The sequence below is a fragment of the Paramisgurnus dabryanus genome, chromosome 5 (assembly GCF_030506205.2).
Source record: "Paramisgurnus dabryanus chromosome 5, PD_genome_1.1, whole genome shotgun sequence".
In the NCBI taxonomy this organism is placed as follows: Eukaryota; Metazoa; Chordata; class Actinopteri; order Cypriniformes; family Cobitidae; genus Paramisgurnus; species Paramisgurnus dabryanus.
Window position 1 is genome coordinate 40,084,982 of NC_133341.1, and position 25,453 is coordinate 40,110,434.

Below are 25,453 nucleotides of genomic sequence, written 5' to 3' on the forward strand. Positions count from 1 at the left end.
ATGTTTTACTTAAAACTCGTCTCTAATGAAAATTAACAATGATTTTACTACAGTTAAATAAAAATAAAAACATGTTATAGTGTAGTAAAACCATGGTTTTGCTAATAGTAGCATAATGACAAAAACATGGTTTTATAATATAATTTTAAATATATTTTTTCGATTATATATGTTTACAAAAAATATTTTTCACCAATATATATTTTTTGTCCATTTTTGTATATTTTTAAAATAAATATATTTTAAAGCATTTATACTTCCCATTAAAAGAAAAACTTTGTATGCCGCAAAACTGTAAACATAACATAAATATATTTTCTAATAACTTATAATTAATACTTGTTATACTTATACATACAATATTTTGACCATATATTTTTTGCCTTATGCTATTGGTTATAAAATTAGAAATTTATTTGTTGTCCCTGAAATACGTTTTGAAATGTATGTAAATATTTGAAGGTTAAAACTAAATTTATTTTTAAATTCAAAAATATATTTAATTAAGCTGTATTTTTTACAAAATGTATTATATGTTTTTTTTTTTTTTTTTTTGCTTTATGGGCTACACTTTTACCACAGAATAAGTGGTTAATTTTCTTAAAGGGAAATGTAAGAGCTGTCCAAACTGAAAACAACTTGCACCGACATATCTTAAAATACATCAGTGCCCTTTGTTTTGCCTAAAAATGCACGGCAGTCATATTTTTAGTAAGGAATGTTTGTTAAAACTCGTAATAGTCCTGGCTTAAATTAATCCCTGACCGGGAAACCACCCTTCTAGGTTTAAAGTGAATTTCTTTATACATGTAACTACAGAAATCTGTATAAATTTCATTTACCATCAAAATGAAAAAAAAAAGTATAAATATAAATAACATAAACATTCTTCAAACTGCTATAATGGGAAAGGTAACAAAGAAAAATCAAACCATCCAAAATTCAAAGAAAAAAGTAAACGAAATACTTTTCAGCACAGTTTTTTTATCTAAAGCCATTTATAAAGTGCATACATTTTGTAAATACTTGATTACACCCACAATTGTGATATAAATGCTATACAGTATATAAGAGCATTTACTCTAAAAGTAAAAATCGCTGCTTGAGAAAACAAACAGATGTTAGACCTTTATTGTTACTAAGCCTTGTGACAACTTTCCTGTATGACAACTGGCTCTGGCCAGAAAAACGAACAATGTCATGTTCAATGTACAGGTTTATTTATCATGCACTACACCATCGCAAATGCACTACACAAACATTTTGAAATGATTTTTAGACATTAATGTATAGGCCTTATTTAAAAATGTCCTTTTATGTTGTAGGCCCACCTCGTTACATTTCTAAGGATTTAGAATAAAGATTTAATGAAAAGAAAAAGCCAGAAGAAATATAAGACCAGCCAGGAGCACCGCCATAGCCAAAGACAAGATGACTGTGATGACCACCATGGCTCCACTGCGAGCCTGCAGGCCATTATTAATTTGACGAAAATCACTCACTGGAAAACAAACAAGACAGACAAACCTGATCACTGCGTCATATCATATTAAAACAAACCCCACATCTACAGCTCATATGAAAAAAGTTTGTAGACCTGCTGTTTCAAAGGAGTGAGATTTAACCCCTTACCCACTGCAGGCCTTTATGAATTGGGTGGGGGGATAAAAAGGTGATATACACCTTTAAATTAAAATAAATTTGGCTTTTTTGGTTTTGAAGCCTAATCTTGATCTTGATGAAGTTTGTGTCAAGTGTCTACAATGGCTGGGTTGTTTTTGACCCATAATGGGTAAATATTGGACAGAACACATGCTGGGTTAAAAATGACCCAATGTTGAGTTGTTGTTATGCAACCATGGGGTATAATAACCCAGCAGTTGGGTTAAAATAACCCAGCATTGGGTCAATTTTTAACCCAGTATGTCTTCTGTCCAATATTTACCCATTATGGGTCAAAAACAACCCAGGCATCATTTACTGTGCTGCTTCACACTGACTGCACTTTTTCCAATTATTTTTATTCCCGTTTTATTCTTTTTAACACATTTTAAATACAAATCACATTTATTTTCTTTTAATTGTTATTTTAAATTCTAATGTTTCTTTATTTTTTGTGATTTTATTGTTTGCCTCGTATTTTTACATTTTTAAGCACTTTGAATCACCTCTATGAATAAAATGTGCTATACAAATAAACTTGCCTTGCCAAAAAATGTAATAAAGTATATATTGTATACATAAAAGTATAAAAAGAAAAATGTTTCATGACAGAAAAACAAATTTAAGTCATAACTGTGATGCAAATTTCAAGTTAAAGTTTAGTTTCAAGCAATTACAGTTTAGTTCAATCACACAAATGTAGTTGTTTTACCAACAGATGCCACTAGGTGTCAACGGTTTGCTGCATACGCTTGTCACAAATTAATAAATTACTGTTTTGAAATATGACATTTCCAATGATTTGTTTGTCATGATTAGATGAAAATTAACATGATAAATATTGAAGTAAACTCTGTATTATGGCTTAAAGGGATAACTTTAAAATTAAAATTCTGTTATCATTTCCTCATCCTCATGTTGTTCTAAACCTGTATGAATTTCTTGAAATGAAAGACATTTTGAGAAATGATGGTAAACACACAGCAGAAAGTGACCATAGACTTCCATAGTAGGAATAAAAAAATGATGGAATTTAATGGGTACCATCAACTGCGTGCCCATCATTTATCACAATACTTCCAAAATATTTTTTCCTACTATGGAAGTCAATGGTCACTATCTGCTATGTGTTACCATCATTTCTCAAATATCTTCTTTTGTGTTCATCAGAAAAATAATTCATACAGATTAAGAAAAACATGAGGATGAGTAAATGATGACAGAATATTCACTTTAAAGCATCACAGTTTCATTTCACTCATTGGTTTCAATCAGTGCATAAAGATATACAAATAAAAAACGTTACCAGTTGTAGTTGTATCAGTCAGTGGTAAGCTTGTGTCGTTTTTTATATTGTACCACATGCTGAAAGAGAAAACCATTTGAGATCAGACTTAGAGTAAACACTGACATACAATATGTTTCAATGCCGCACCCATCTCTCTTTTGCACCCCATTGCAAACGTACACACACCTGTATTTGGTTCCAGTTTTGAGGTTGTTCAGGAGATAACCCTGCTTAGACTGGGTGTCATTGCACGTTGGAACCACAAACGATTTGGTATCTGTAGCACAAATCAAATCCTTAATAGCTTAAATGTTTACCTGTTATGTCAGGTGTTGCAGTATATATCAGTCGTGTATTTCATGGCCATTTAAAAATGAATGATACACACTGTTTTGATTGCCACTGAATTCCTGGTACAGCAGATTAGCCATCTTATTCCCGTAAGAAGTACAGTCAGGAAGACGGAGTAGAAAAGCATCTGAAAATATGCCGGTCAGCACCCCATCCGACTGAGGATTCAGCAAGCTGATGTCCAGTGCTAACAAATAAATAACAACATCAGCAAGACTTAAAAGCAGTGTTGTAGAATTTACTCACATTTGTTGCCATATATCATTAATATTTAGATTTTTTTCTTCAAACTCCTCACCCATGAGGTTTCTCAGCGCTATCTGTTTTTACCTGCAAAGTTTAGAGGACACAATGTCCCCACGATGAAGAGCACAGCCAGCATAATGTTCACAAGCGTCCAGGTCAGTCTCGAAGTGCTTGGGATGACACGGCAGGATGGGAAAATTTCACCCGTGGTTAAAACCAGGCAAGTAGGCTGGAAAGACTGGATTGAACCAATCAGTGGGCACAGCAAACTGGTTTAGCTGGGTGGATTTAGCCCTTCCCAAAATACACCCTTAATCCGTTATACAAAATCTAACTGACACAATAAATTGTTTCTTACATACATTGAGAGTCTCTTAGTTGGACAATGACTAAGTCTTTACATCACTTTGTATTAAAGTACATTGTTAGTCATCTTTGAAGTACTGTCTGCGAGTGTCATTAAAATATGTATCAAGGACACAAGGAAAATTAACCAGAAAATATAATGTTAGTTAGGTTTACATGTTGTCTACATTAAATGTTTTTTTTTTAATCTATTTGTAGTTTTAATCAGCCCAGATATTTTTAAGCACATATGAAGGGTTTGGTTTCAAAAAGAGATAAAATTGTTGTCAAAACATTTTTATTATCATGTTTTTATTGTGCTATTAGCTGTATTTTAAGGCAATATATTATACTCAGATATAAGAAGGTTATGTAAATATAGTATTGGTAAAAAGTGATATCAAACTTTGAGTCATCTTCGCTCTTAGTTCAGATATTTGATGCATTTCAGTAAAAATTGTGTTTGTTTTGTTTGGAATATAAATTGAAGCTCAGCTTTGAGAAGAATATAAGAAGCCTTGGCAAAAATGACACACGTGCAAAGTTTCTAAATATAGCCCAGGACAATGCCAACAAAATATTACCACAAGAGAGGATCAACAATAATAATAACAGAAAAGGTTGTGAATGTATGTTTTATTACCTGAGAGCTTTTAGATTTTTCAATAGATGTTTGGTATTTAAAGGGGCCATGTCACTTTTTAAGCTGTCAAATAAATCTTTGGTGTCCCCAGAGCACATATGTGAAGTTTTGGGTCAAAAAAACCATATAAATAATATATTGTAGCATGTTAAAATTGACACTTTATAGGGGTGAGCAAAAATGTGCCGTTTTGGGTGTGCCTTTTGAAATGCAAATGAGCGGATGAAGTGGAAACACTGATCACAATGATGGTGGTTTGAAACTCAATGGTTCTGTGAATTATTTTCTATCTCTCTGCACTCAATGGCAGTGCTGTGGTTGGATAGTGCAGATTAAGGGGTGGTTTTATTATAATAAGAGCTCCTTATGACATCATAAGGAGAGCCAAATTTCAACTACCTATTTTTTCACATGCTTGTAGAGAATGGTTTACCAAAACTGAGTTATTGGGTTGATCTTTTTCACATAATTTGATGGTTTAATCTAACCTGAGGGTGCATTAATAACAAATATTTCACAAATATTCCCTTCGGACATCACTTTTTGCCACTACTGCACATGACAAATGTTAAAAGTTATGATGTTAAAAGAATCTGATGAATCACACAAACTGTTATTTCTTTTCTCCAATTTTTATTAAATACATACAGGTAATCACAGTGCAGCCTGAATGTTATGTAGTACATACCTTGTAGATTATCTTTAAACACCTACAAGTTACACCAATTTTTTCCCCTAACTTTTTACAATCTTATAAAAGATTGGCACAACACTAAATAAATTTTGGGCCTTTGTAAGGTTCCATTTCTCCTCAGTTTATTAATAATAAACTTGACAGCCCTCAGGATGCCTCAGCATTAGGTTAAGGTCATACCATTTTCTGACTTGACAATTCCTTAACAAGTTCCAATTTTTAACCCAGTCCTGGAGCGCCCCCTGCTGCATTTTTGCGATGTCTCCCGCAAGAACAGAGGTGGTGTGTCCATGTGCTTCTTTAAAATGTGCAGTAGAGGGCGCTGCAGCACAGGATTTCGAATCAATTCTTATAACTGAGCTTTAGGTCATTTTCTTGCTGCATCAAGTCACAGACTACTGTCATGATATTCTCCTTGTAAAACGTATTGATACAATATTAAACTCATTTCAAAGCAGCCCCAAATCTTGATTCTTTGTTTCATGATCCACACTGAAAAAAAAAATATTATTCAATATACTCAATTTTTTTAAGGTAAGTGGTTGCAATCAATTAAATTAAGCTACATTTAAACGAAAAAAAAAAAAAGTAGGAATATAACACAAGACAAAAAAACTTTTGTTTAATTGTAGCTTAAATAAATTGATTGCAACCACTTACCTTAAAAATCGAGTAAATTGAATGAATCTTTTTTTTCAGTGCAGAAAGGGTTAAGAATTAAAGGAATAGTTCACTGAAAAATAAAAATTACTTTATTAAATGAATTGAATTACCTTAATGACATCCTACAATGTAAAAAGTGAAAGTTTGATTGACTCAAAGGCCTTTCAAAGACTTTCCAGGTTCAATTGCCCTTTAAATTCAAGGATGTTACAGTTTTCATGTATCCAAATGTATCAAAAACAACTATGCAAAAAAGCATTTTGGTATAGATTAAAATTCCATTTAGACGTGACGTCATCCTACAATACACAGGTAAACAGGGAATAATAAGGATTTTTTTTCTAGAAAAAAATGATCTGTATCTATGTATGTTCATTCATCAAAAATGTTCCAGGGCCTTGAAAGTGTTTTCACAGATTCACAAACTTTCAAGGATTTCAAGGACCTGTAAGAACGCTGTAAAAATTACTTAAATTAAATAACAGATTTTTTTACATAAATTGTCTTACTTTATATGGAAACATTTAAGTGGAAAAGATTAAATTTTTTAGGTGTCACCAATTGAACTATAAAAATGTGCACCTTAAAGTTTTCCTTACCTGGCGCAGCCCTCTTTGAATTGGGTGGGCAGGCTGAAAAGGTGATATACACCTTCAAATTAAAATAAATCTGGCATTTTTTGAAGCCTTATCTTGTCTTAAAGAAGATACTGGCCGTGAAAATATTACATTAAAATTGTTATAGCAGTTTGCATTAACTTAAAAATATTAGAATAAAGTATATATTGTATACATAAAAGTATAAAAATGAAAACGTTTCACGCAAGAAAGTCTAAACTAGCTTAAGTTAAATTTTTCTTTAAAGTAATTAAAGTTTGATTGAAGTACACAAATTTAGTGGTTTTACCAACAAAGGCCACTAGGTGTCAACAGCTTGCTGCACACTCCTGTCACAATTTAATAAATTACTGTCACTGCATTTATATTGCTGAAAGGTTTTGAAATATGACAACAGCATTACTAGACCTTTCCAAAGATAGTTTGCCCACATTTTTGCAGGATATTTAGTGTTAATTTTTATAAGATATATAGTGTTATGAAAGAATTAATATGCATTTCTATAATCCTATAACAAAATGACTGTCACTTTCCAACAATATATAGTTTGTCAAGATTTAGAGTTTTGATTGTTATAAATATGTAAAATCAAACGGGGCCCAGCTGTGGGACAATGGCATTTTATAAAATGTTTTGAGGCACACTCTTTTCAAAAATGAATCAAATACTCAGCCTACATATTTTTTTATCATTTTTAGTTTTGTTTTATTAAATTAACTAATTTCTTGACTCTTTCTAACTTTGTACTGGCATTAATTAATTTATTTATTTTCCGAAGCCCATCCATCATCAAAAAAAGGAATCTGTATGACTCTGGCGGGTTTATATGTGTCTTTTGAAGTAAAAGAGAAAACAATATTTTGGGCATGTCAATGTGTCACTTTTCACATGTAAACACATCAGAAATGGCACACACCGGCTTCATGTCGGTACAGGTTTAAAAGTGCACGCTTTAAAAAAAAAATCATACCGTTATAGCTTATCTATTAATGTGATCCTGCCTTTGAAACGCCAGCTAATGTCATTTTTGACATAATATAAAGAATATTCTGTAAAAAAATATTACTTTGATATCTTTAATATACTGACTGAGCAAGGTCATGTCAAAGATTAAAATCAATGTGAAGTTAATGGCTGAAATCAAACGTTTATGCCTGGTAGAGTCACAAATGTAAAAAATTTTTAACCCAAAGTTTCCATATTTTACCTAACCATGGATTGAAACAATTCAGCATTTTTAGAGTAGCATTGCATTGAGATGTTATGTGACAATGTAGCATATTACTGTTGAAATGTTCATAACTACGTGTAACACGTATATGAATTGTAAAGCAAACTGTAGAGCGTTATCATCAAACAGTAACAAAAAGTGACTAGCATTAGTGCTCAATTTTAATAATAGTCAAACAGTAAAATATACAACAGTGTTATTCACATAAAAAAGCAAAGAAAAACCAACCAAAACGATATGTTGTAATCATACAGAAAAGCAAAAAACATCAAACTAAAAAACTTCAAATGCTTTGGACAATGTAACATAAAAATAGTGTGAAATGCCAGTAGTAAGAAACACAAAACTAGGTGCATGCGTAAAATATATTAAGAACTGTAAACTGTATTGTCGTATTTACCAAACAAGTGTTGCCTAAAATTACTGCACACATCAGAAGCAGCTGTTAACAGTCTTGACGCTAACCAGTGACCGTCAAGAAGATTGCTGCATGCTAGCGTCTAAAATGGTTAATGTACACCTTCATTGTAAAGTTATCGCATTACACGTGATTGAAAATAAGGTTTCTAATAAAGCAAAATGTAAACAATGTACACAAATATCAATGGCCTTTAAAATGACGTTTATGGCTGCGTGTCGCTTGACACGATCGTTGTCGGCCGGATTTGAACCTTCGTCTCCGACAAGGAAATAGTGAAATGGGGTTAAGGTTCTGCAGTAATGTTCCTACTGCTAAAAATGCAAAGAAAATCTGTTATTTCTTCGTGGTAAGATTGCATATCTAAACAACGTGCCATTGCATATTAGTGCTTTTGCAGTAAGCAATATTCACAAGCCCTTCGAGCTTTAGACCTTAAGAAACAGAACCACGGTTCTCTGCGTTTTGCTACCAGTGCAGGTTGTAAACGTTTCCAAATTTCTTTCACAGAGAACTGTCTGGTTTGATAAGTTTTGAAGCGAGTGGTTGTTGCCTCAGGATGCATGTAAGCTGTTTCTCAGTGGTGGTATGATGTAGGGTTCCAGCGATACCAGGATCTAAAAAAGAAAGAAAACGTTCATATACAACCTTTTAAAATCTACTCAAACTAAATTCAAACAAGATATCGAAATATTGTTTGCTGCACACACAGCAGCCTGTCATCAGTGCACGTGCCCCGAGCGATCTGTCTCACGTCTTAAAGCGACAGTAACCCAATTCATCTCTGAATAAAATCACTCTCTGCTCTTGACTGAAGAACTGTTGTACTTTATATGAATGCGTGCACTGTTAACCCAGATATTGTCTTTACTTAAACAATCAAGTAAACATCACTTAATATTTTCTGGTTTGAAGCCAAAGCTTAAAAAGTTAAGTTGATTTAACTTTTAAGCTTACAAAATCCATTAAACTAAAACATTCAAGTAAAGTGAACTTAAAATTATTAGTTTATGTTGTGAGGAATACCCATAATCCTTTGCGCCTGAATATTTTGATTATTTTCTGCTTTTTCACAGAATAAAAACTGATAAGAACTTTCACTACTCAAATATTTGTTATTAAAATGTCATATAGGTTCAAGCTTTTATATTATTGATGTTGTTTTGTTGTAAATTATAATTTTGTGAAGTCACCGTTCAGGTGATCAGTGTTTCCATACATGAACCCTGTTCAGAAGATTTTGTTGTATTTCTCTATGTCAAAAGCACAGTTTTGTGTGTGTTTCTGTAGAGAATTAGGTTTATTCAATGATTGACTTAAAGTCAGTCATTAATTTTGTGTTATAATACCATTTATAACATCAAAAGTAATATAACGTGATAAAAACTAAAGTTATATCCAACGGGTTTCCACACAAATTTCTAGTAATGTCAACTAATCCGAGTTAAGAGTGCAGGAATATTGGAAGAAATTAAAACATTAAGTCTAGTCAACTTAAAATTGCAGTTAGAACATCTTATATGTTTAAGTAAACTTCACTTAAAGTTTTTAAGTAATCATTACTTAAATTTTTTAAGGCAACGAGTTACCTTAATTTTTTTAAGTAAACTCAACTTATCCAGGCTTACAGTGTGCATATTTAATTCATACAGTAAAGTCTGTGAAGTGTTTTATTTTCATTACTTTTAACAGACATACGCATATTAAATTTCTCTTTGCAGAAGAAATATTTGTTGTGCTAATTTATTTGATTCTCTATTAAAACAATAATATACCTAATTACTGCAAATAATATAACAAAGGCAACGTATGTGGTATTACTTGTATCGGCACAACAATTCGGTATCGGCTGCAAAAATCCTGATCGGAGCATCCCTAATGAAACTCCATCTTTGAGTAACTGTACATTCTTTGTTTATTTCAGCATCTTCTACATTTCACAACTTTCGTGCAGTTGCTATATAATGCTGAGATCAAGTTTTTACACTTGTTTTTACAAACAAAAGACATTACAAAAGATGGAAAATACAGTAGGAACCACTTTTACAGCAAAAAAAAAATAAAAAATCTTTGTCCAAAAATATGTTTTAAATATATTCTATATATATTTTGTAGAAATTAAAGCTTAAATATATTTTTAAAATGTGAAAGCATTTAGTTTTAACCTGAAATATATTAACATATATATTAAAATGTATTTCAGGGGCAACAAATCAATTTCTAATTTTACAACCCATATGACAAAAATATATTTTGTCTGGTCAAAGTATAAATGTTTGTATAAAATGTATAAAGTATATGTATAAAATGTAAAATTCTAAGTATATTTTGTAGTTGAAAATATATTATTTGTGACAAAAATATAAATCCTTTAAAATATACTTATTTTTAAAATATATTTCAAAATATATTGGTGAAAAATTAATTTTTGTAAATCTTAAAATATATTTTAATACATATATAGTATATTTTGAAATATAGGCCTATTTAAATTATATTTGAATATATGATTCATTCAATTTACTCAATTTTGTAAGGTAAGTGGTCGTAACCAATTTCAAATGCTACATTTAAACAAGCAAACAAAAAATAATTAGAAAAACAAAACAAAAAACTTTTGTTTAAATGTAGCTTAAATAAATCGATTGCGACCACTTACCTTAAAAAAATTGAGTAAATTGAATGAATAATTTTTTTTCAGATGATATTTTTTGTCATATGGGTGATTTTAAACAGTAAAATCTGTGTAAATGATAATTTACTGTAGAAGGGAAACTACATACCTACAACTACTACATACATTACTGTTCAAAAGTCTTAAGCCACCGTGCTACCATTAGATTTGTTATACATATATAATTAGACATTAGACATATATAACATATATAATTATTTCTCAGTCTCTTTATTAGAATACAACCAGAAAATACATGAAATGTGTATGTAGTATTAAAAAAACAATAAAAGTATAAGCTGAAGTGTGAAGTATTTAGGATAAATTTCCCTTCCACTTGAGCAATCGCAAGCAGCTGCAGGATCTCTTAAACATAAATGAAATTAAATCCTAATTTCAGGACTTCAGTCTCCTCAATAAAGCTCAAGATGTGTTTCGTGCCAAGAGAGGTCACACTAAATACTGACTGATCCCTAAAGAAGACATTTAGTTCTGAAAATTTGTTTTTATGTACATATTTCCTATAATTTCTGTTTGTATCTTAATAAAAACATTGAAAAATAAATATGGATGGACAGCTGGTGATGGTGGCCTAAGACTTTTGCACAGTACTGTACATAGCTTTTTTTGGCATAAATATTGCAAAGGGTTTCCAAACTTAGTATGCACTTAACTCTGTATGTTCTTAGGGTTTATGAAGTGTATGAATAAAAGGATGTAAAGGTATTGGACAGCGTTTTACCCTGTAGAGTTGAACGTCTGGTTGACCCCCTGTGATGTCAGCGGACTGGATGTGGTGGAGAGAGTGCTGGGGGAGGAGCCTCGACTGGGGCTGCTGGGGGAGGAGCTTGATGACACTGAAAAACAAATATATATACACTTATAATTTTAGTAAACACAATTATTACAACGCCATAAAATAATTTCCCTAAATAAGCAATGGTGTGTTTTATCTACCCATCCCACCAGCTAAATACTTACCACCTCCAGAGGCAAGTGGACTGAATGATCGGGAAGTTGAAGGCTGAAAAGGGAAATTAACCAAATTAAGTGGTGGATTAATCTTTACAAAGAAAAACAAACAATCACCTCAAACCTTTTAAATCACAGATAATGATAAGAAAGATATGGCAACAGGCATATGTTTAATTATAATTTAATAGCTATAAAAATATGTTATTTCAAATGTATTGTGTTTATTTTTAATAAAAAATATATACATATTTGCTTTTGCCTTTTTAAAGTGGAAAATTAGATTTTTTGGGCAGAATATAAATATAGGTAAAAGTAAAAATGTAAATTAATAAAATTAATTTTTGATCAACCTAAAAATTCTAAAATAAACTAATATAAATATGAATATTATCATTTAGTAATTTTTATGTATTTAAATCTCATATCCATCAGGTTATTCTAAACTAGTGGTGGGCAAACTTTTCTTACTCGAGGGCCACATCAGGTTTCATATTTTGAAAAACAACCTCTAAAAAATCTCTACTCCTGTGTTTACATACAGTTATATATACAGTACTGAAGAAAACATCATAGTATTAAAGTCTGAGTGATATATTTAGCATAGTAAAATATGGCTGGTAAATGATTAATCGTGACTAATCGTTTGCAGAATAAAAGTTTTTGTTTACATCATATATGTTTGTGTACTGTGTATAATAATTATGTATATATAAATGCACACACATGCATGTATAAAAAACTATTTATATATTAAGTATTCATAATTATATAAATTATAAATTATATTTCAATATATACACATATAAATATTTCTTAAATATATACTTGCATCTGTGTGTATTTATATATAAATAATTATTATACACAGTACACAAACATATATGATGTAAACAAAAACTTTTATTCTGCAAACAATTAGTCGCGATTAATCGTTTCCCATTTTACAGAAAGATTAACCATGTGTTATTAGTGTAGTAACATTTTCTAGCAGATTTATTGCTATTTGTATTACCACAGTTTTACTACAATTAAAATACCTTGAAACCGTAGTAAATTTGTGGTTACAACAAATAAAAAAATTACTATGCTTAATCTAGTTAAAGCAAGCTTTATTTTCACGTGCATTGCTAAATAATTATTACATATCAGCATGAAATATGTTAAAAACAAAGGTAAGCCATTTTTGGTTTTTGAAATGGCAAAAGTTATTGGCAGATAATATCTGCCGGATGTTTTTAAAATCTATTTTGCTGTCTATTCTGTTTTAAACACGCAATATTCAGTGTAGTGGCGGCTGGTGACTTCTTTTTTCGTGCCTGCTGCAGACGCGTCTAAAGGGTTTATGATAAAAGACACCTTGCGTTTGCCAGGTTTGCGTATAATCTCATGCATAATCAGAGTGTACTGTTAAGGGAGTGTCTTGCGTTTATGTTGTGAGCGTCTCTTTTATCATAAACGGTTTTGACGCGTGTGCAGCAGGCACTTATTTTGACAAAACACACGATGCACATGGTTTACATGATGCAACAAACACATATTTTGAATACACGAGCAACACACATGACACTCCGAACACTTCTTTTGAATTTGCGCCACTCGGATGAGCAGTCACAAGCCACCACTGATTCAGTGTTTATTTTTCTATTTTGTTGCCACTCTGACGTGCTCATTTTACAGTCGAGCTTTTCAGCGCTAGCAACATCTACTGTATGGACGTTGATGGTATTTCATTAAATGAGTCCTACTAGACAAAAATCCAGGAGCCCTAGTTTGCCCACCTCTTTCCTTATGCTGCATTCAGATTAGCCGCAGTAGAGCCGTCAAGCGCAAGTGATTTCAATGTTAAGTCAATGTAAAGACGCGTTGACGCGCGTCTGGAGATCTCGCGGCACGAATGACTGTGGGTTTACACCAGACGCGAGTTCAACGATTTGCGCAAATAGATAACATACAAAGGCAATGCAAAGACGCGATCAGACGTATCCTCGCATGGGACGATGCGAATGACATGGGCGGCGCGTTTACAGCAAAAACACCACTATTTGCCTCAAACGCGTCTTCGCCCAAGTTGAAAATATTCAACTCTAGTTAAAAATTTGCATGATATGAAGTTAAATCCAGCGAGTAATCTAGAGCGAGTAACACGATGACCCGCGTATGGTTTTTACGTTGCATGAGCCGTTTAGCGCGGTGCGGTAGGCGCGAATTGAGCGTTGCCGTGGCAAACGCGCAAGTTGAAAAATGTGAACTTTGGCGGAAAAAACGCACCGCGTTAACCAATCAGGAGCTCGCTTTAGTAGTGAGGTGATTATAGGTAGCGAGTGGAGTCGCATAAGCCCCTCCAATGACAGATGTGCACCCTTAAGGTACTAATATTCACCTTTTAGGTACAAACGTGTACCTTTTTCTGAGAGTGTACTGTAATGTGCGGTCCCAGATTTCTTAGACTCACCAGACGAGGATTGTAGGCATGAGACTTTATAGGTGAGGATGATACTGGACAGTATATTCTCTTCTCTTTCTGACGCCGGTTACAGAACCACACTCGCACCACTTCCTTCTCCATAGCTAACTGCTCTGAGATCAGTGTGATTTCTTCCGAGTTTGGTTTTGGGTTCTGTGATAGAAAGTGATAAAAAGTGCACATAGGTCACGGCCTGCATTAGCAAACCACTTGACAACATTTACATGTAGCTGATATGCTCCTTACGTTTCCTTTTAAAGCCTTTCTCTTCCATAAAAAGAAACTTTAAATGGCATCATGGGAATATTCAAATTTTTCTACCCATGAAATGCTCTCTAGAATGTCTTCCAAAACCACTCCTGAATTTGACTTACAATAGCAAGTCATCCTTCAGAGGGTTTTTAAAGGGATGAGCAAATACAACACAGAAAGAAAACTCTGCTCACCTATCTTAGCATACATCATGGATAGAAACAGAAGTATCTGTAATAAAAAAAAATATAAACTCACATCTAAAAAGCGTTTTTCTAGTGTAAGCTTGATGTTGGTTTCAATGCTTGTTCTCTTTTTCCTCTTTCTCCCGTATCCTTCCATAAGTGGAGGTAAGGTGGTGGGGCTGGACATGGAGTCAGATGGGGAGTTTTCTTAGGAAAGAGATGTAAAGTGAAATTTATTGACCAAAGAAGATAAAAACAGTTGTGTCTATAAACGATACGTTTTAAAGCACATACCTGCATCGCTCAGCCATTTCTCCAGCAATGGTTTGAGCTTGCACATGTTTTTGAAGCTAAGATTGAGAGCCTCGAAGCGTGAGATGGTAGTCTGACTGAAGTCATTTCCATAAAGCTTTCCCATTGCCAGGCCCACGTCACCCTAAAACAGCAACACAGATGAGGTTAAACATTGGACGAGATCCAGATAAGGGCTAGGCAAAATTCAGTTGGAAATTGAATTAAATGTCAAAAACTTTCCAGAAAATACGGTTATTATAATTGTGCAATACAGCACATAATACACTGTAAAAACTGAAAAGTTGGATAAAAAATACTACAAAATTTAGTTGTTTTAACTTTTATGTTTAAGTGAAAAATACTTAAAGTGAAAAATGTAAGTTAAGAACTTTTTTTAGGTGTTACCAATTTAAGTCATTTTTTTAAAAGTTGAGCCAACTTTTTATAGTGTATTATTTCTTCATGGACAATGAAAAATATAAAAAAAACAAATAAAACTGACAAATCAAATTAGAATGTATATAGACTATATAAAATATTGAGCTATACACATACCATTCATTAACAAGTTACCAATACCATTCACAAGTTAAGGGTTACTTGGTTGAAATGTTTTTCATAATCCTAAAAACACTTAGATGTCTAGATGTTTTAAATTAGTTATGTGGAGAAACAAACATATTAAAATAAACATATTCATTTCTTTCATTACCCTACAAACATTTTGTTTTAAAATCATTTTGAAATTAATGATATTTGTAATTGCCCTGAATAGATGGTCAATATTGTTTAAAAATGATTTCAGGATGACATCTCATGAAATGTTTTGATAAAATCCCAAGCACAATTATGTCTGTGAGTACTTTGAAGATGCCAAAATATCTCACAAGAATTCGTACATATTTTACGAGTTGGCTAATTCGTATGAATTAATACGAAGTTAATCATGCAAAAACGTACGATTCTTATAAAAAAACAACGAAACCAAACCCCTAACCCTGCGTCTAACCCCAACGTCACAGCGGTCAAGGCAAATCATACAAAAACTTACGAATGTGGTCGTAGGAATTAATACAAATTAGCCAACTCGTAAAAAAATTTCGTGATATAGCATTGGTTTTGGTTAATTTGGGAATGTTTAATTTTTGGTGTTAAATTTGTGTACTTCCATAGTTTTGATGAGTTTACTGATATTCCAAAATGAAAGTATTTTCCTACTTTTTGTAAGTCGCTTTGAATAAAACATCCTGTAAATGCTTAAATGTAAATTAGAAAATTTAGAAAGATAAAAAATTATTGACTCTAAACTTTGGTATGGTGTAGTATATTGAGTATAATACCATGTTTATGTCTAAAAGTGATCATTTAAAAAATGCAAAAATGAATTTCACACATGATTTTTTTTTTAATTAAATTACAATTATAATTCCCTTTCTACTTCCATAATTCAAAATCAAATTCTATTTGTATATAATAAATGAAAAGATGTCATAGAAAAGATATAGGATACTTACGGAAAGGTAAAAAAGAAAATGGGTTGAATAAATGTAATAAATAATAAATACCCTATGCAAAAAGTGAAAGTTGGATAACATGTAAAAATTACTTTAATTGGTAACATCGTAAAAAATTTTTTTCAAAAAATGATGTTGAAAAAGCGTAATTTTTTTAAGTGTTACCACTTGAAGTAATTTGTTTAAGTAGATACAACTTTCGCTTTTTACATTGTCATACACAATGGAAAGAGATATTTCACCCAAAAATTCATTTTTTATCATTATTTATTTACCATTATGTCGTTTGAACACACAGTGTCTTTCTTTGTTCTGCAGACTTTTAAAAATGGTTACATCTCTTTCAGTGCACATTTTCTGCATCTGAACTGTTGTTTAGGCTGATGTTTAGTTGTAAATCATGTATAGCAATTGAAACAGCAGCAATATGCACAACAAGAAAGTACCGCAGTAAATGTGTTCTGAAGCTTCAAGGGTTTTCTGATGGTATTAGATGGTGACCGAGGTGGTCAAAATTTACTCCCATATTAACCAGAAACCAGAAAAAAAAACATTTTGGGTTCTCAAAAACAAAGAAAGACATCTTTAAAAAGACATGAGGGTGAATAAAGTAAAGTTTTTGGTTGAACTTTGCCTTTAAGAAACAAAGCATTACCTGAGTAAATCCTAGTTTGATGCGCCTCTGCTTAAAGGCTTTAGCAAACTGCTCGAGTTCCTCCAGGTCATTGGGTTCATCTTGAGGTGATCCCACATGTTTAGGCACCTGTAAGTGAGACATGTCTAGGTGTCCATCCATAGAGGAGCCACCCAGACCCGTTCTGCCCATTGCCTTGTGAAAAATGAGAAAATATCAGAATCTAAGTAACAAGAAGAAAATTCATTCATTGTTTTCTTTGTGTCAACTTAGTTGAGGTATTTGTTCATTTTTCATTTCCCTTTGTCTTTACAAAAAACGTAGATATTCTAACAATACCATTAAAATAAATATAACAACCAAAATCAGTCCCACGGTGGACTTTACTAAATTTATGTTTCTTGTAATCTTTAAAACAAAAGGCTTGTTCTTTGTTTGGTGAACGAACCAAAATAAATTCCATTTATAAATTGAGGTGCATCCAATAGTGTAAAACAATCAGATAGCATCACTAAACTTTGATACCATTTCCCACATTAGGCTTTGGTGTACCTGAGGAGTGAGAGCGAGACCTGGCTGATGCGGTAAGAGTCCCGTCTGTGACTGTGATTGCAAGGAAAGCAGGTTGGGCTGTAGCAGTGCTGTTAAAAACACGGAGATGTATAGTTCAAACAGAGAGCGAATATTGTCAGGTGTATTGATATAGACAGAGACATCCACTGACCTTGGTGTCCGGATTGGGCTTGAGAAAGGAGAAATGATGAAGGAGATGAAAGGTGAGATCCAGACATCAGGACGAGCTGGGGCAGAGGGTGCAGGGAGGGTAGCTCCTAAAAAATAAAAAAAACGACCATTTACTGACTTTATCTTTCATATCCAACTTTGTGTAAGCTTTAATGGGGTGAATCACGCAAAGCACATGCCCAGTTTGCATTCGACAAACATTCATTTCTTGTGCCGTGATTTTCACAAAAGTTTCACAAAATGCATTCCAGGAAAATTTTCTTTTATAAATATATAAACATACAAACATATCAAATAAAAGAAAGGACACTCTGCTTCAAATCAAACAAACAAAACAGGAAAATATTTTTATAACCTCTTAAATATGGGTTGGTTTCTTAAAAAATACAACATTTTAAGCAAAAAGCTGAAATAACTGCATTTTTGTGAAGACATTTTGTTAGGGAACAGATTATCAAATCATACACGGAATCATAAAAAAGTTTTTTTATAAATTGGGTAAATTAGCCAACCAGTGGAGAATAGCGGAATTACAGATTACCGTAAAAACTCATCAGGAAAGCGTCACTGACAGGGCAATGTTTTCTCTTAATTGACGAAATAACTCGTCAAAGGCAGGGAAAGAGTTAAGCTTCAGCATATAATTTATTTGCATTTGGGGTAAAATATGACCATGTTCTTGACTATTTGGGAGATTCTCGCGAAATTTGACTTATGAGGTGTCATGAAACATTTTGTTAAAAAAGTAAGAGTATCAAAATAAGAAGCATACAGTTACAAACATCTCTTCATGTACTATTTTGCACATGATTTCAAATGTCATCATACAAACCAATTTTGTTGTTTTTTCCACATTTAAGGGGAAAATTTTCATTACCGCAACGTGTCCATGACTGAATTTGGGTTCTTTGACATGCAAATATTTATAGTTAAAAAATCTAAAAAAATAAAAAGTTTCAGTGCATGTTATACTATAAACATTTACAGTAAAGAAACATGTGGTATTTGGTGATCATCCCTAAATGTAGAGACAATAATAAGGAATATAAATGTGTCCAAGACCAATTTTCTCATACTCCGCAACAATTTTCAATCATTGTTTCAGCCCTCAAGAAACTAACATTTTCAAAAAAAATTTGTTGGAATTGACTGTGACACTGAAGATGGCTACCAGGTAAGCAGTTCTTATTTTTTCTCTCCAGATAAAAGTTAAAATTTTGTTTGTCATAGCACCTAGACAACTTTTTAGTTCTCATTACCGAAACATGAGTTTGTAAATGCATATATTTAATGTAATATCATGTTGCGGTAATGAACATTTTTGATAATGATAATCTAAAAAATGTAAATAATTCTATAGAAAAAATCTAAAAATAATGTTTATAGTAAGTTCAGACCTTATTCTTATATGTGCAAAAAAATTCTGATGCTGGACAATTAAATCTGGATTACGCATTCACCTGAACTAAGATTGTCTATTTTATGTTTACCATACCCCAGTAAGCCCACCAGGCACTGGTGATCCCTGAGTCAGATGGCATGTTTTGTGTGATGATCCAGAGTGAGGTGAATCGTTCAGGTTCTCCGTCTTTATCTGCAAAGAACAAAACGATGTTGTTGGGTAATTTCAATAAAGGAACTTGTGTACTTTTGTGTTTTGGTCCTGCGGTGGTGTGTGTACGGTGCGTGTACTCTTTATGTGTTTATACATGTGCTTTTTGTGTGTACTCAGAGACCAGTAAGGCTGCTTGACTTGTTCTGCAGGAGAGGGCCTTTAACAAACATTCCTTCCCTTGCCTCAGGCAACACGGTATGCAAATGTGCTCATAAACCCCAAGCTAGTTCCTGTATATGAAACTTTTCGCTGTCCTTAAAACCATATTACATGACAGGCTGATGTGAAGAATAAATCGAGTATTCGTTATGACTGACACTAAAAAGGTTTTGTTATGAGATGAAACCCCTCCACCTTTAGTGCTCTGAATATATTTATATAATAAAACAATGCTTCTACTTACTTGTCGGGTAAAGTCGATCCCATTTTGTTCAATATCTAACAAAATAAAAAACACAGTCAGTCCTGTACTGAATGATCCAATGTTGATCAACAGCACAAAAAAAAATGCTTTATAAAATGTTTAGGCCTATTATAACAAACCCCACGCTCCATTACACAAAGTAAAGGCGGTGAGTTGGGGGTTCAAAGGTCGTCAATGCCAGGTAATCTCACTTAATTTGAAATTCAAATTTAGCTCTATGAGGCCGTGGTTAGAACAGCATTCACTCACCCCACAATATGGAAATCTATCCTTCTCCTGAGCCAAACTTCCAGTATGGAAATCATCAGATCATGCAAATGACCCGGTTTCCATGGCAACCTTTAGAGGCCTTCACATTTGAATACCTACAGACCTCCAGGTGCATCTCTAACTCTCTGTATCTCTCTCTCACACACAAGAAAATTATATATTTTTATCAAACTCCACCTTGATCTTTTTTTACGGATTTTAATTCAACACCAAAAAAAAAAAAAAAATGTAATGGTCGAATACGTTCTGTAATGGCCGAGTAGCGTTACTTATTATCGTTACAAAAATGTATAGTTACATTATAAAATATTTTGTTACTTTTTGTTTCATGCCTAATGCCATATCCAAATATTAATATTGCTGGTAAACACAAGCAACACTTTTAGCGCTATCCAAATATTTGTAGTAATTACGTGACCTAACGTGACATCGGATCCTAATCCATACCCAAACACCTCACACCAAAGAGGCGATGGAACACAAATGAAATTTATATTTATTGTTCAATGACAATACTCTGCTCTCTCCGAATCCTCATTTTGGTCATGTTCCTCATTTCAGCGAGACTGTTCCTTTCCAAAGCCATTGTAACTCGATCATGATTCAGTATCGCCTGAGGCTACGAGCGCTTCATTGCAAACAAACCGCCACATACATCCTGGTAGACTTCACGTCCATCAAACGGCACGCATCTTACACTTAGACTCTCAGCTGCGTAATAGACATAAACTGAGAGGTCGCTTTTCTGTATTTAGGAATAAAGTACATTCAAAGATAAAAGCCAATAAACATGAATCAATCAATCAATCAATTAATTTAAGGCCAATATAAGGGAAATAATATTTTTGAGGATCTGCCTGAGACCAGTGTCCTATTAGCACAAAGAGTTTTGGTCGTAACCACAAACTAACCGTTTTAAAAACCCAGTGGCAGTTCGTGAAATTCTTGATCCTCATTTCAAGTAAACTGAATGATGAGACTAGTTAAAAAGTTGAAATAAACTCAGCTTTGAATCTAAAACCAGTTTTAAAGATATGTATAGCACAAAACATTTGAGATCAAATTGCATAATATATGATAACAGCAAATAACATTTGATTGATTAATTATGCATGTGTTATATGTATAATATTTAAATCGACACGCCACTTAATATTTGTTTAAAAAGTAAGCGAAAAGGCGCCTTACCAGCTTGATCGTGCTGAGAATCTGTGTGTTCGCCAGCCTCGGTGCTCATCTTAATATCTGTAATGATAAATACAGCTGATTTTCCTACAGGATCACAACTTTATGCAGACACTGGTGCAATTCATGGCATGGCCCAGCCAGTAAAATGATCTTGAGGTTTATTCTAATGCGTTCGACACTCAAATAGTCTCCTTTATGTAAAGGGCTCGTTGTAATATTCATAAGACCAAGGGTATCCCCATTCACCATTCACCACAATCGCTCTGTCTCTCCACCCTAATCTCTTCTAGTCAAAAACATTTAAATCTGTCAATATAGAGTGCCGTGTACAGGTACTGTACGATGCAAAACAATATGATTCCACAAAACGGTCCCTGCTTGAGAAACAAACAGGGTTCTGGAAAGCCAAGTAGGATTTTCAAAGTTAAGATGAACTTTTTAAAGTGCACTCACCTTGGTGACAGGTAAACGTCCTTTCAGAGTTATATCCCTCGTTCTCGATCGCTTTCCAAAAGTCTTCTGTGAGAAATTGACTCAAAAACCCTGTCTCGCAAAGGTACACAGATACTTAGACATTTAGCAAAGTGGGTTAGTAGAGGAGTAGTTACCTCTTCAGTATCCCACACCATCCGATAGACATATCATTTGCATAAGGCCCTTGGTGCGTCCTATCCAGACTCTGACTTTTTGCATAAAACAACAATAGGCAGATGGCAAACTTCGAAAAGCTTGAGAATAAGTGCATGCGTGCCACACTGCCTCTCTCTGTGTGTGTTCACGTGTGTGTTCACTGGCAAACTTTAGTGTGCGTAGTCTTTGGTTCAACATGGTAAACTGAATTCGTTCAGATATACTGCACCATGCGTATGTAAATGCTAGCATTACGGTTATCATCCATTATGAAAAGAAAGAGGCTTAAGTCATTTTACATATGTTTTTCCAAAGTGCCACCATGTTGTAAAAAGTCATTTTTAAGTCACTTTTCTCGAAACGGGGGTGTTATTCTGGCATTACAATTGTTACAGTTCATTGCACAACAGATGTGTTGACAAATTAGCTGAGGTAATGTTCTGTGGGATTTTGCAAATGTTCATGGATAGATAAACAGCAAGGCTGTCTATGAGCGTAGTCTTCTGGTTTATGAATTCTAGATGTATACATTAAAGTATATAAAAGCTGTTTGATTATGTCAATCAATGACATTTTTTTAATAATAAATAAATAAAATTAATTCTATGAACAGAATAATAACTTTCTAACGTTGCATGTTGGTTTGTCATATTGGTTTACGTTAAATTAATGTATATAGTATACAAAAATATGTGTATTAATTTAAAATTAATGTGATAGTTTATCCAAAAATGAAAATTATTGTGTTAAATACTTCTTACAACCTTTTATAAATGTCTTTGTTCTGATGAACCCGAAAGAAGATATTTTGAGGTATGTTTGTAACCAAAACGTTCGTGAGTCCGTTCACTTCCATAATAGAAAAAATAATACAATGGAAGTGAATGGGGCTCATGAACATTCCTCAAAATATCTTCCTTTGTGTTCATCAGAACAAATAAATGTATACAAGTTTGTAAGAACATGAGAATGAGTAAATGATGATAGAATTTTAATTTTTGGGTGAACTATTCCTTTAATGTACTTAATTTTGTGTTTTCTAGTTGTGATCGTGCCACATGAGGTCACTGCTTTTCCCGCTTTTTAGAAGATTTCGTGGCACGTGGATGTCGAACTTAAAAATCATGGTTTCTTTAATATTGCATTTAGCAAAATTCATTAAGTTCACATTATAGTGTCTGTTTCACTACTACAGCTTTGTGACTACAACTGAATCGTACAAAGTTATAACCGGTTAGCGCGTGCATGGGGTTCGTTTCTGGTTATATTGAAAAATCACTACAACTACAATGAGGTTAACAGTAAACAATACTTCATTAACATTTAGTCTATAGATATTGACGCTAATTTCATCATATCAATACATTTTTAAAATCAGAAGCCGTTAACATTAGTTAATGCTAATTGAACTAACATGTAGGCATTAACAAAGATTACTACATTGGCATTGCTAGTTCATGTTAGCTTATGTATTTACTAATGTTAACAAATATTGTAGTGTTTTTAAATAATCCATATTACGTTACCGAATGATGTTCCACCTTGTTTCAAGTGGTCGACTTCATGCGGTGCTGCGCAGACCGATCAACGTATGACATCGAAGTATCGCGAGAGTGATTCAAAAGCTGTGCTTTTCATTTGTTCTCGCGGTACTTTGATCGCATGTAGTAGAACACACCTAAAAACTACCTTTCTTACTGTCACATTACACAAAACGTACACCAGAGGGCAATATCTTATATTTGTGGTTTGTATGCAGACAGTAATGGTTAAAACAGATAGGCACACAAAAAAACATTTACAAACAATTGTGTGTGAGGATGACTTTATTTAATAAATACCATGTGTTTAAAAATACTGACAGTAAAATGAGCTTGTTTAATTTCATCTTCCCTGAGCATTTATATCATAACATGTAAAATATTAACTGCACATTAACCTCTCACTCGTTTTAATCTTTTTACATGCTACAAGAAAAATCTAATTTGTACAAAAATACACATATAATAAAGAAATTTAAAAATGATACGGCAGTGATACAGTCAAATAAAATAATGTATTGTCACTACTAAACAGTACAAATATTATGTAAAAGTGCAGCAAATTAAACCTTAACAATGAAATGAATACTAAGCAGGATCATCCAAAAATCCACGGAGGAGCCCAAGTTCATATTGTGCATTACAAACCGAAACAATTGCAACTGAAATGTAAATTAGATTAGTCATGGCTATAGAAAGCAACCTAGTAAACAATGAGATGAACAAATAATCAGACATCACAATAGGTTCAGCGATAGTGTTTAAGGTGCTCATTTTCAGAAAATGTGTATGACATTGTAATTGTAAACAATCAAAGCATTAACTTTACTATAGGTTTTAAGAGGTTCAACAGTATTGCATGTGTATATTTATTTAAAAAAGTGTTCAGAATCACAACACAGATATTGGTGTTTAGTTAGGAAACAAAGGCAAATAATAGAACCGTGTAATAAAAATGTGAAGTAACCGCGTTATAAATGTAAGCTTATATACTAGTACAACTACAAGAGACATTCAGAAATCACATTGTGAAGGAAATAACCTTTCAAACCATTAGGATCTGAATACTTTATACAGATTAAATCCTTAACATAAGGGATGCTATGGAAAGCTATAACTTAACATTTAAATATTTCACGTCAAAGTCAACAATGTAAAAACTAAAGAGAATCAAAGCTGCCCTAAGGTAAAACTAAACCTATGACTCAACCACTTAACAACACCATGTTCTGCCCTAGGGTACCACTGTGGTGGTGGCCAAAACTATAAAAGAGAAGACCAAATAAGATCAAATATACATCCTTTCATTCATATTAAAATGCTTTCTGTTAACCACAAAAACTGTTGGGTAATGTTAGACTTCTGAGTTTGTTCCCTGTTAAGACAAAATGTTAAGTTGCTTGTTCAAGTTAAAGGGACACTTCACTTTTTTGAAAATATGCTTATTTCCCAGCTCCCCAAGAGTTAAACATTTGATTTTTACCGTTTTGGAATCTATTCAGCTGATCTCCGGGTCTGGTGCTAGCACTTTTAGCATTGCTTAGCACAATCCATTGAATCTGATTAGACCATTAGCATCACGCAAAAAAATTACTGAAGAGTTTTGATATTTTTCCTATTTAAAACTTGACTCTTTTGTAGTTACATCATGTACTCAGACTGACGGAAAATTAAAAGTTGTGATTTTCTAGGCAGATATGGCTAGAAACTATGCTCTCATTCTGGCGTAATAATCAAGGACTTTGCTGCTGTAACATGGCTGCAGCAGGCGTAATGCCCAAAAATAACCAAGGGGACTATTTTCCCTTTTTGAAGAGTACTTGATTATTACGCCAGAATAAGAGTATAGTTCCTAGCCATTATCTGCTTAGAATATCGCAACTTTAAATTT

General features: G+C 33.0%; 2 protein-coding genes and 1 long non-coding RNA gene across 3 annotated transcripts; all 3 read right to left on the minus strand.

Annotated features, from left to right (window-relative positions):
- Nucleotides 1–1,173: 1,173 nt before the first annotated feature.
- Nucleotides 1,174–3,781, minus strand: upk2 (uroplakin 2). The gene is made up of 5 exons (XM_065284124.2): nucleotides 3,632–3,781; nucleotides 3,339–3,488; nucleotides 3,137–3,227; nucleotides 2,969–3,027; nucleotides 1,174–1,501 (listed from the first exon to the last, which is right to left on the minus strand). Exons 1-5 carry the CDS (start codon nucleotides 3,681–3,683, stop codon nucleotides 1,365–1,367), a joined length of 489 nt encoding a protein of 162 aa, XP_065140196.1. The 5' UTR covers nucleotides 3,684–3,781; the 3' UTR covers nucleotides 1,174–1,364.
- Nucleotides 3,782–7,883: 4,102 nt separating this feature from the next.
- On the minus strand, nucleotides 7,884–22,165 carry pou2f3 (POU class 2 homeobox 3). The gene is made up of 13 exons (XM_065284650.1): nucleotides 21,845–22,165; nucleotides 21,392–21,448; nucleotides 19,913–19,947; nucleotides 19,390–19,488; nucleotides 17,875–17,980; nucleotides 17,703–17,791; nucleotides 17,172–17,345; nucleotides 15,003–15,144; nucleotides 14,782–14,915; nucleotides 14,260–14,424; nucleotides 11,814–11,856; nucleotides 11,575–11,689; nucleotides 7,884–8,775 (listed from the first exon to the last, which is right to left on the minus strand). The coding sequence occupies exons 2-13, from the start codon at nucleotides 21,438–21,440 to the stop codon at nucleotides 8,736–8,738; spliced, it is 1,191 nt and encodes a 396-aa protein (XP_065140722.1). The 5' UTR covers nucleotides 21,441–21,448; nucleotides 21,845–22,165; the 3' UTR covers nucleotides 7,884–8,735.
- Nucleotides 22,166–24,309: 2,144 nt separating this feature from the next.
- LOC135774523 (uncharacterized) lies at nucleotides 24,310–25,076 on the minus strand. Its single transcript, XR_010543718.1, has 2 exons — nucleotides 25,046–25,076; nucleotides 24,310–24,987 (listed from the first exon to the last, which is right to left on the minus strand). It is a non-coding gene; the product is annotated as an uncharacterized lncRNA (long non-coding RNA).
- Nucleotides 25,077–25,453: the final 377 nt, after the last annotated feature.

Coding starts and splice junctions, on each gene's coding strand:
- upk2 (XM_065284124.2), bottom strand. CDS start 3,683: ATGCTGGCTGTGCTCTTCATCGTGGGGACATTGTGTCCTCTAAACTTT. Junction 3,489..3,631: donor GTGTCCTCTAAACTTTGCAG/GTAAAAACAGAT, acceptor TTTATTTGTTAG/CACTGGACATCAGCTTGCTG. Junction 1,502..2,968: donor GACTGATACAACTACAACTG/GTAACGTTTTTT, acceptor TTTGTTTTCCAG/TGAGTGATTTTCGTCAAATT.
- pou2f3 (XM_065284650.1), bottom strand. CDS start 21,440: ATGAGCACCGAGGCTGGCGAACACACAGATTCTCAGCACGATCAAGCT. Junction 19,489..19,912: donor GGATCGACTTTACCCGACAA/GTAAGTAGAAGC, acceptor TGTTCTTTGCAG/ATAAAGACGGAGAACCTGAA. Junction 15,145..17,171: donor TCAAACTAGGATTTACTCAG/GTAATGCTTTGT, acceptor TTGCTGTTTTAG/GGTGACGTGGGCCTGGCAAT.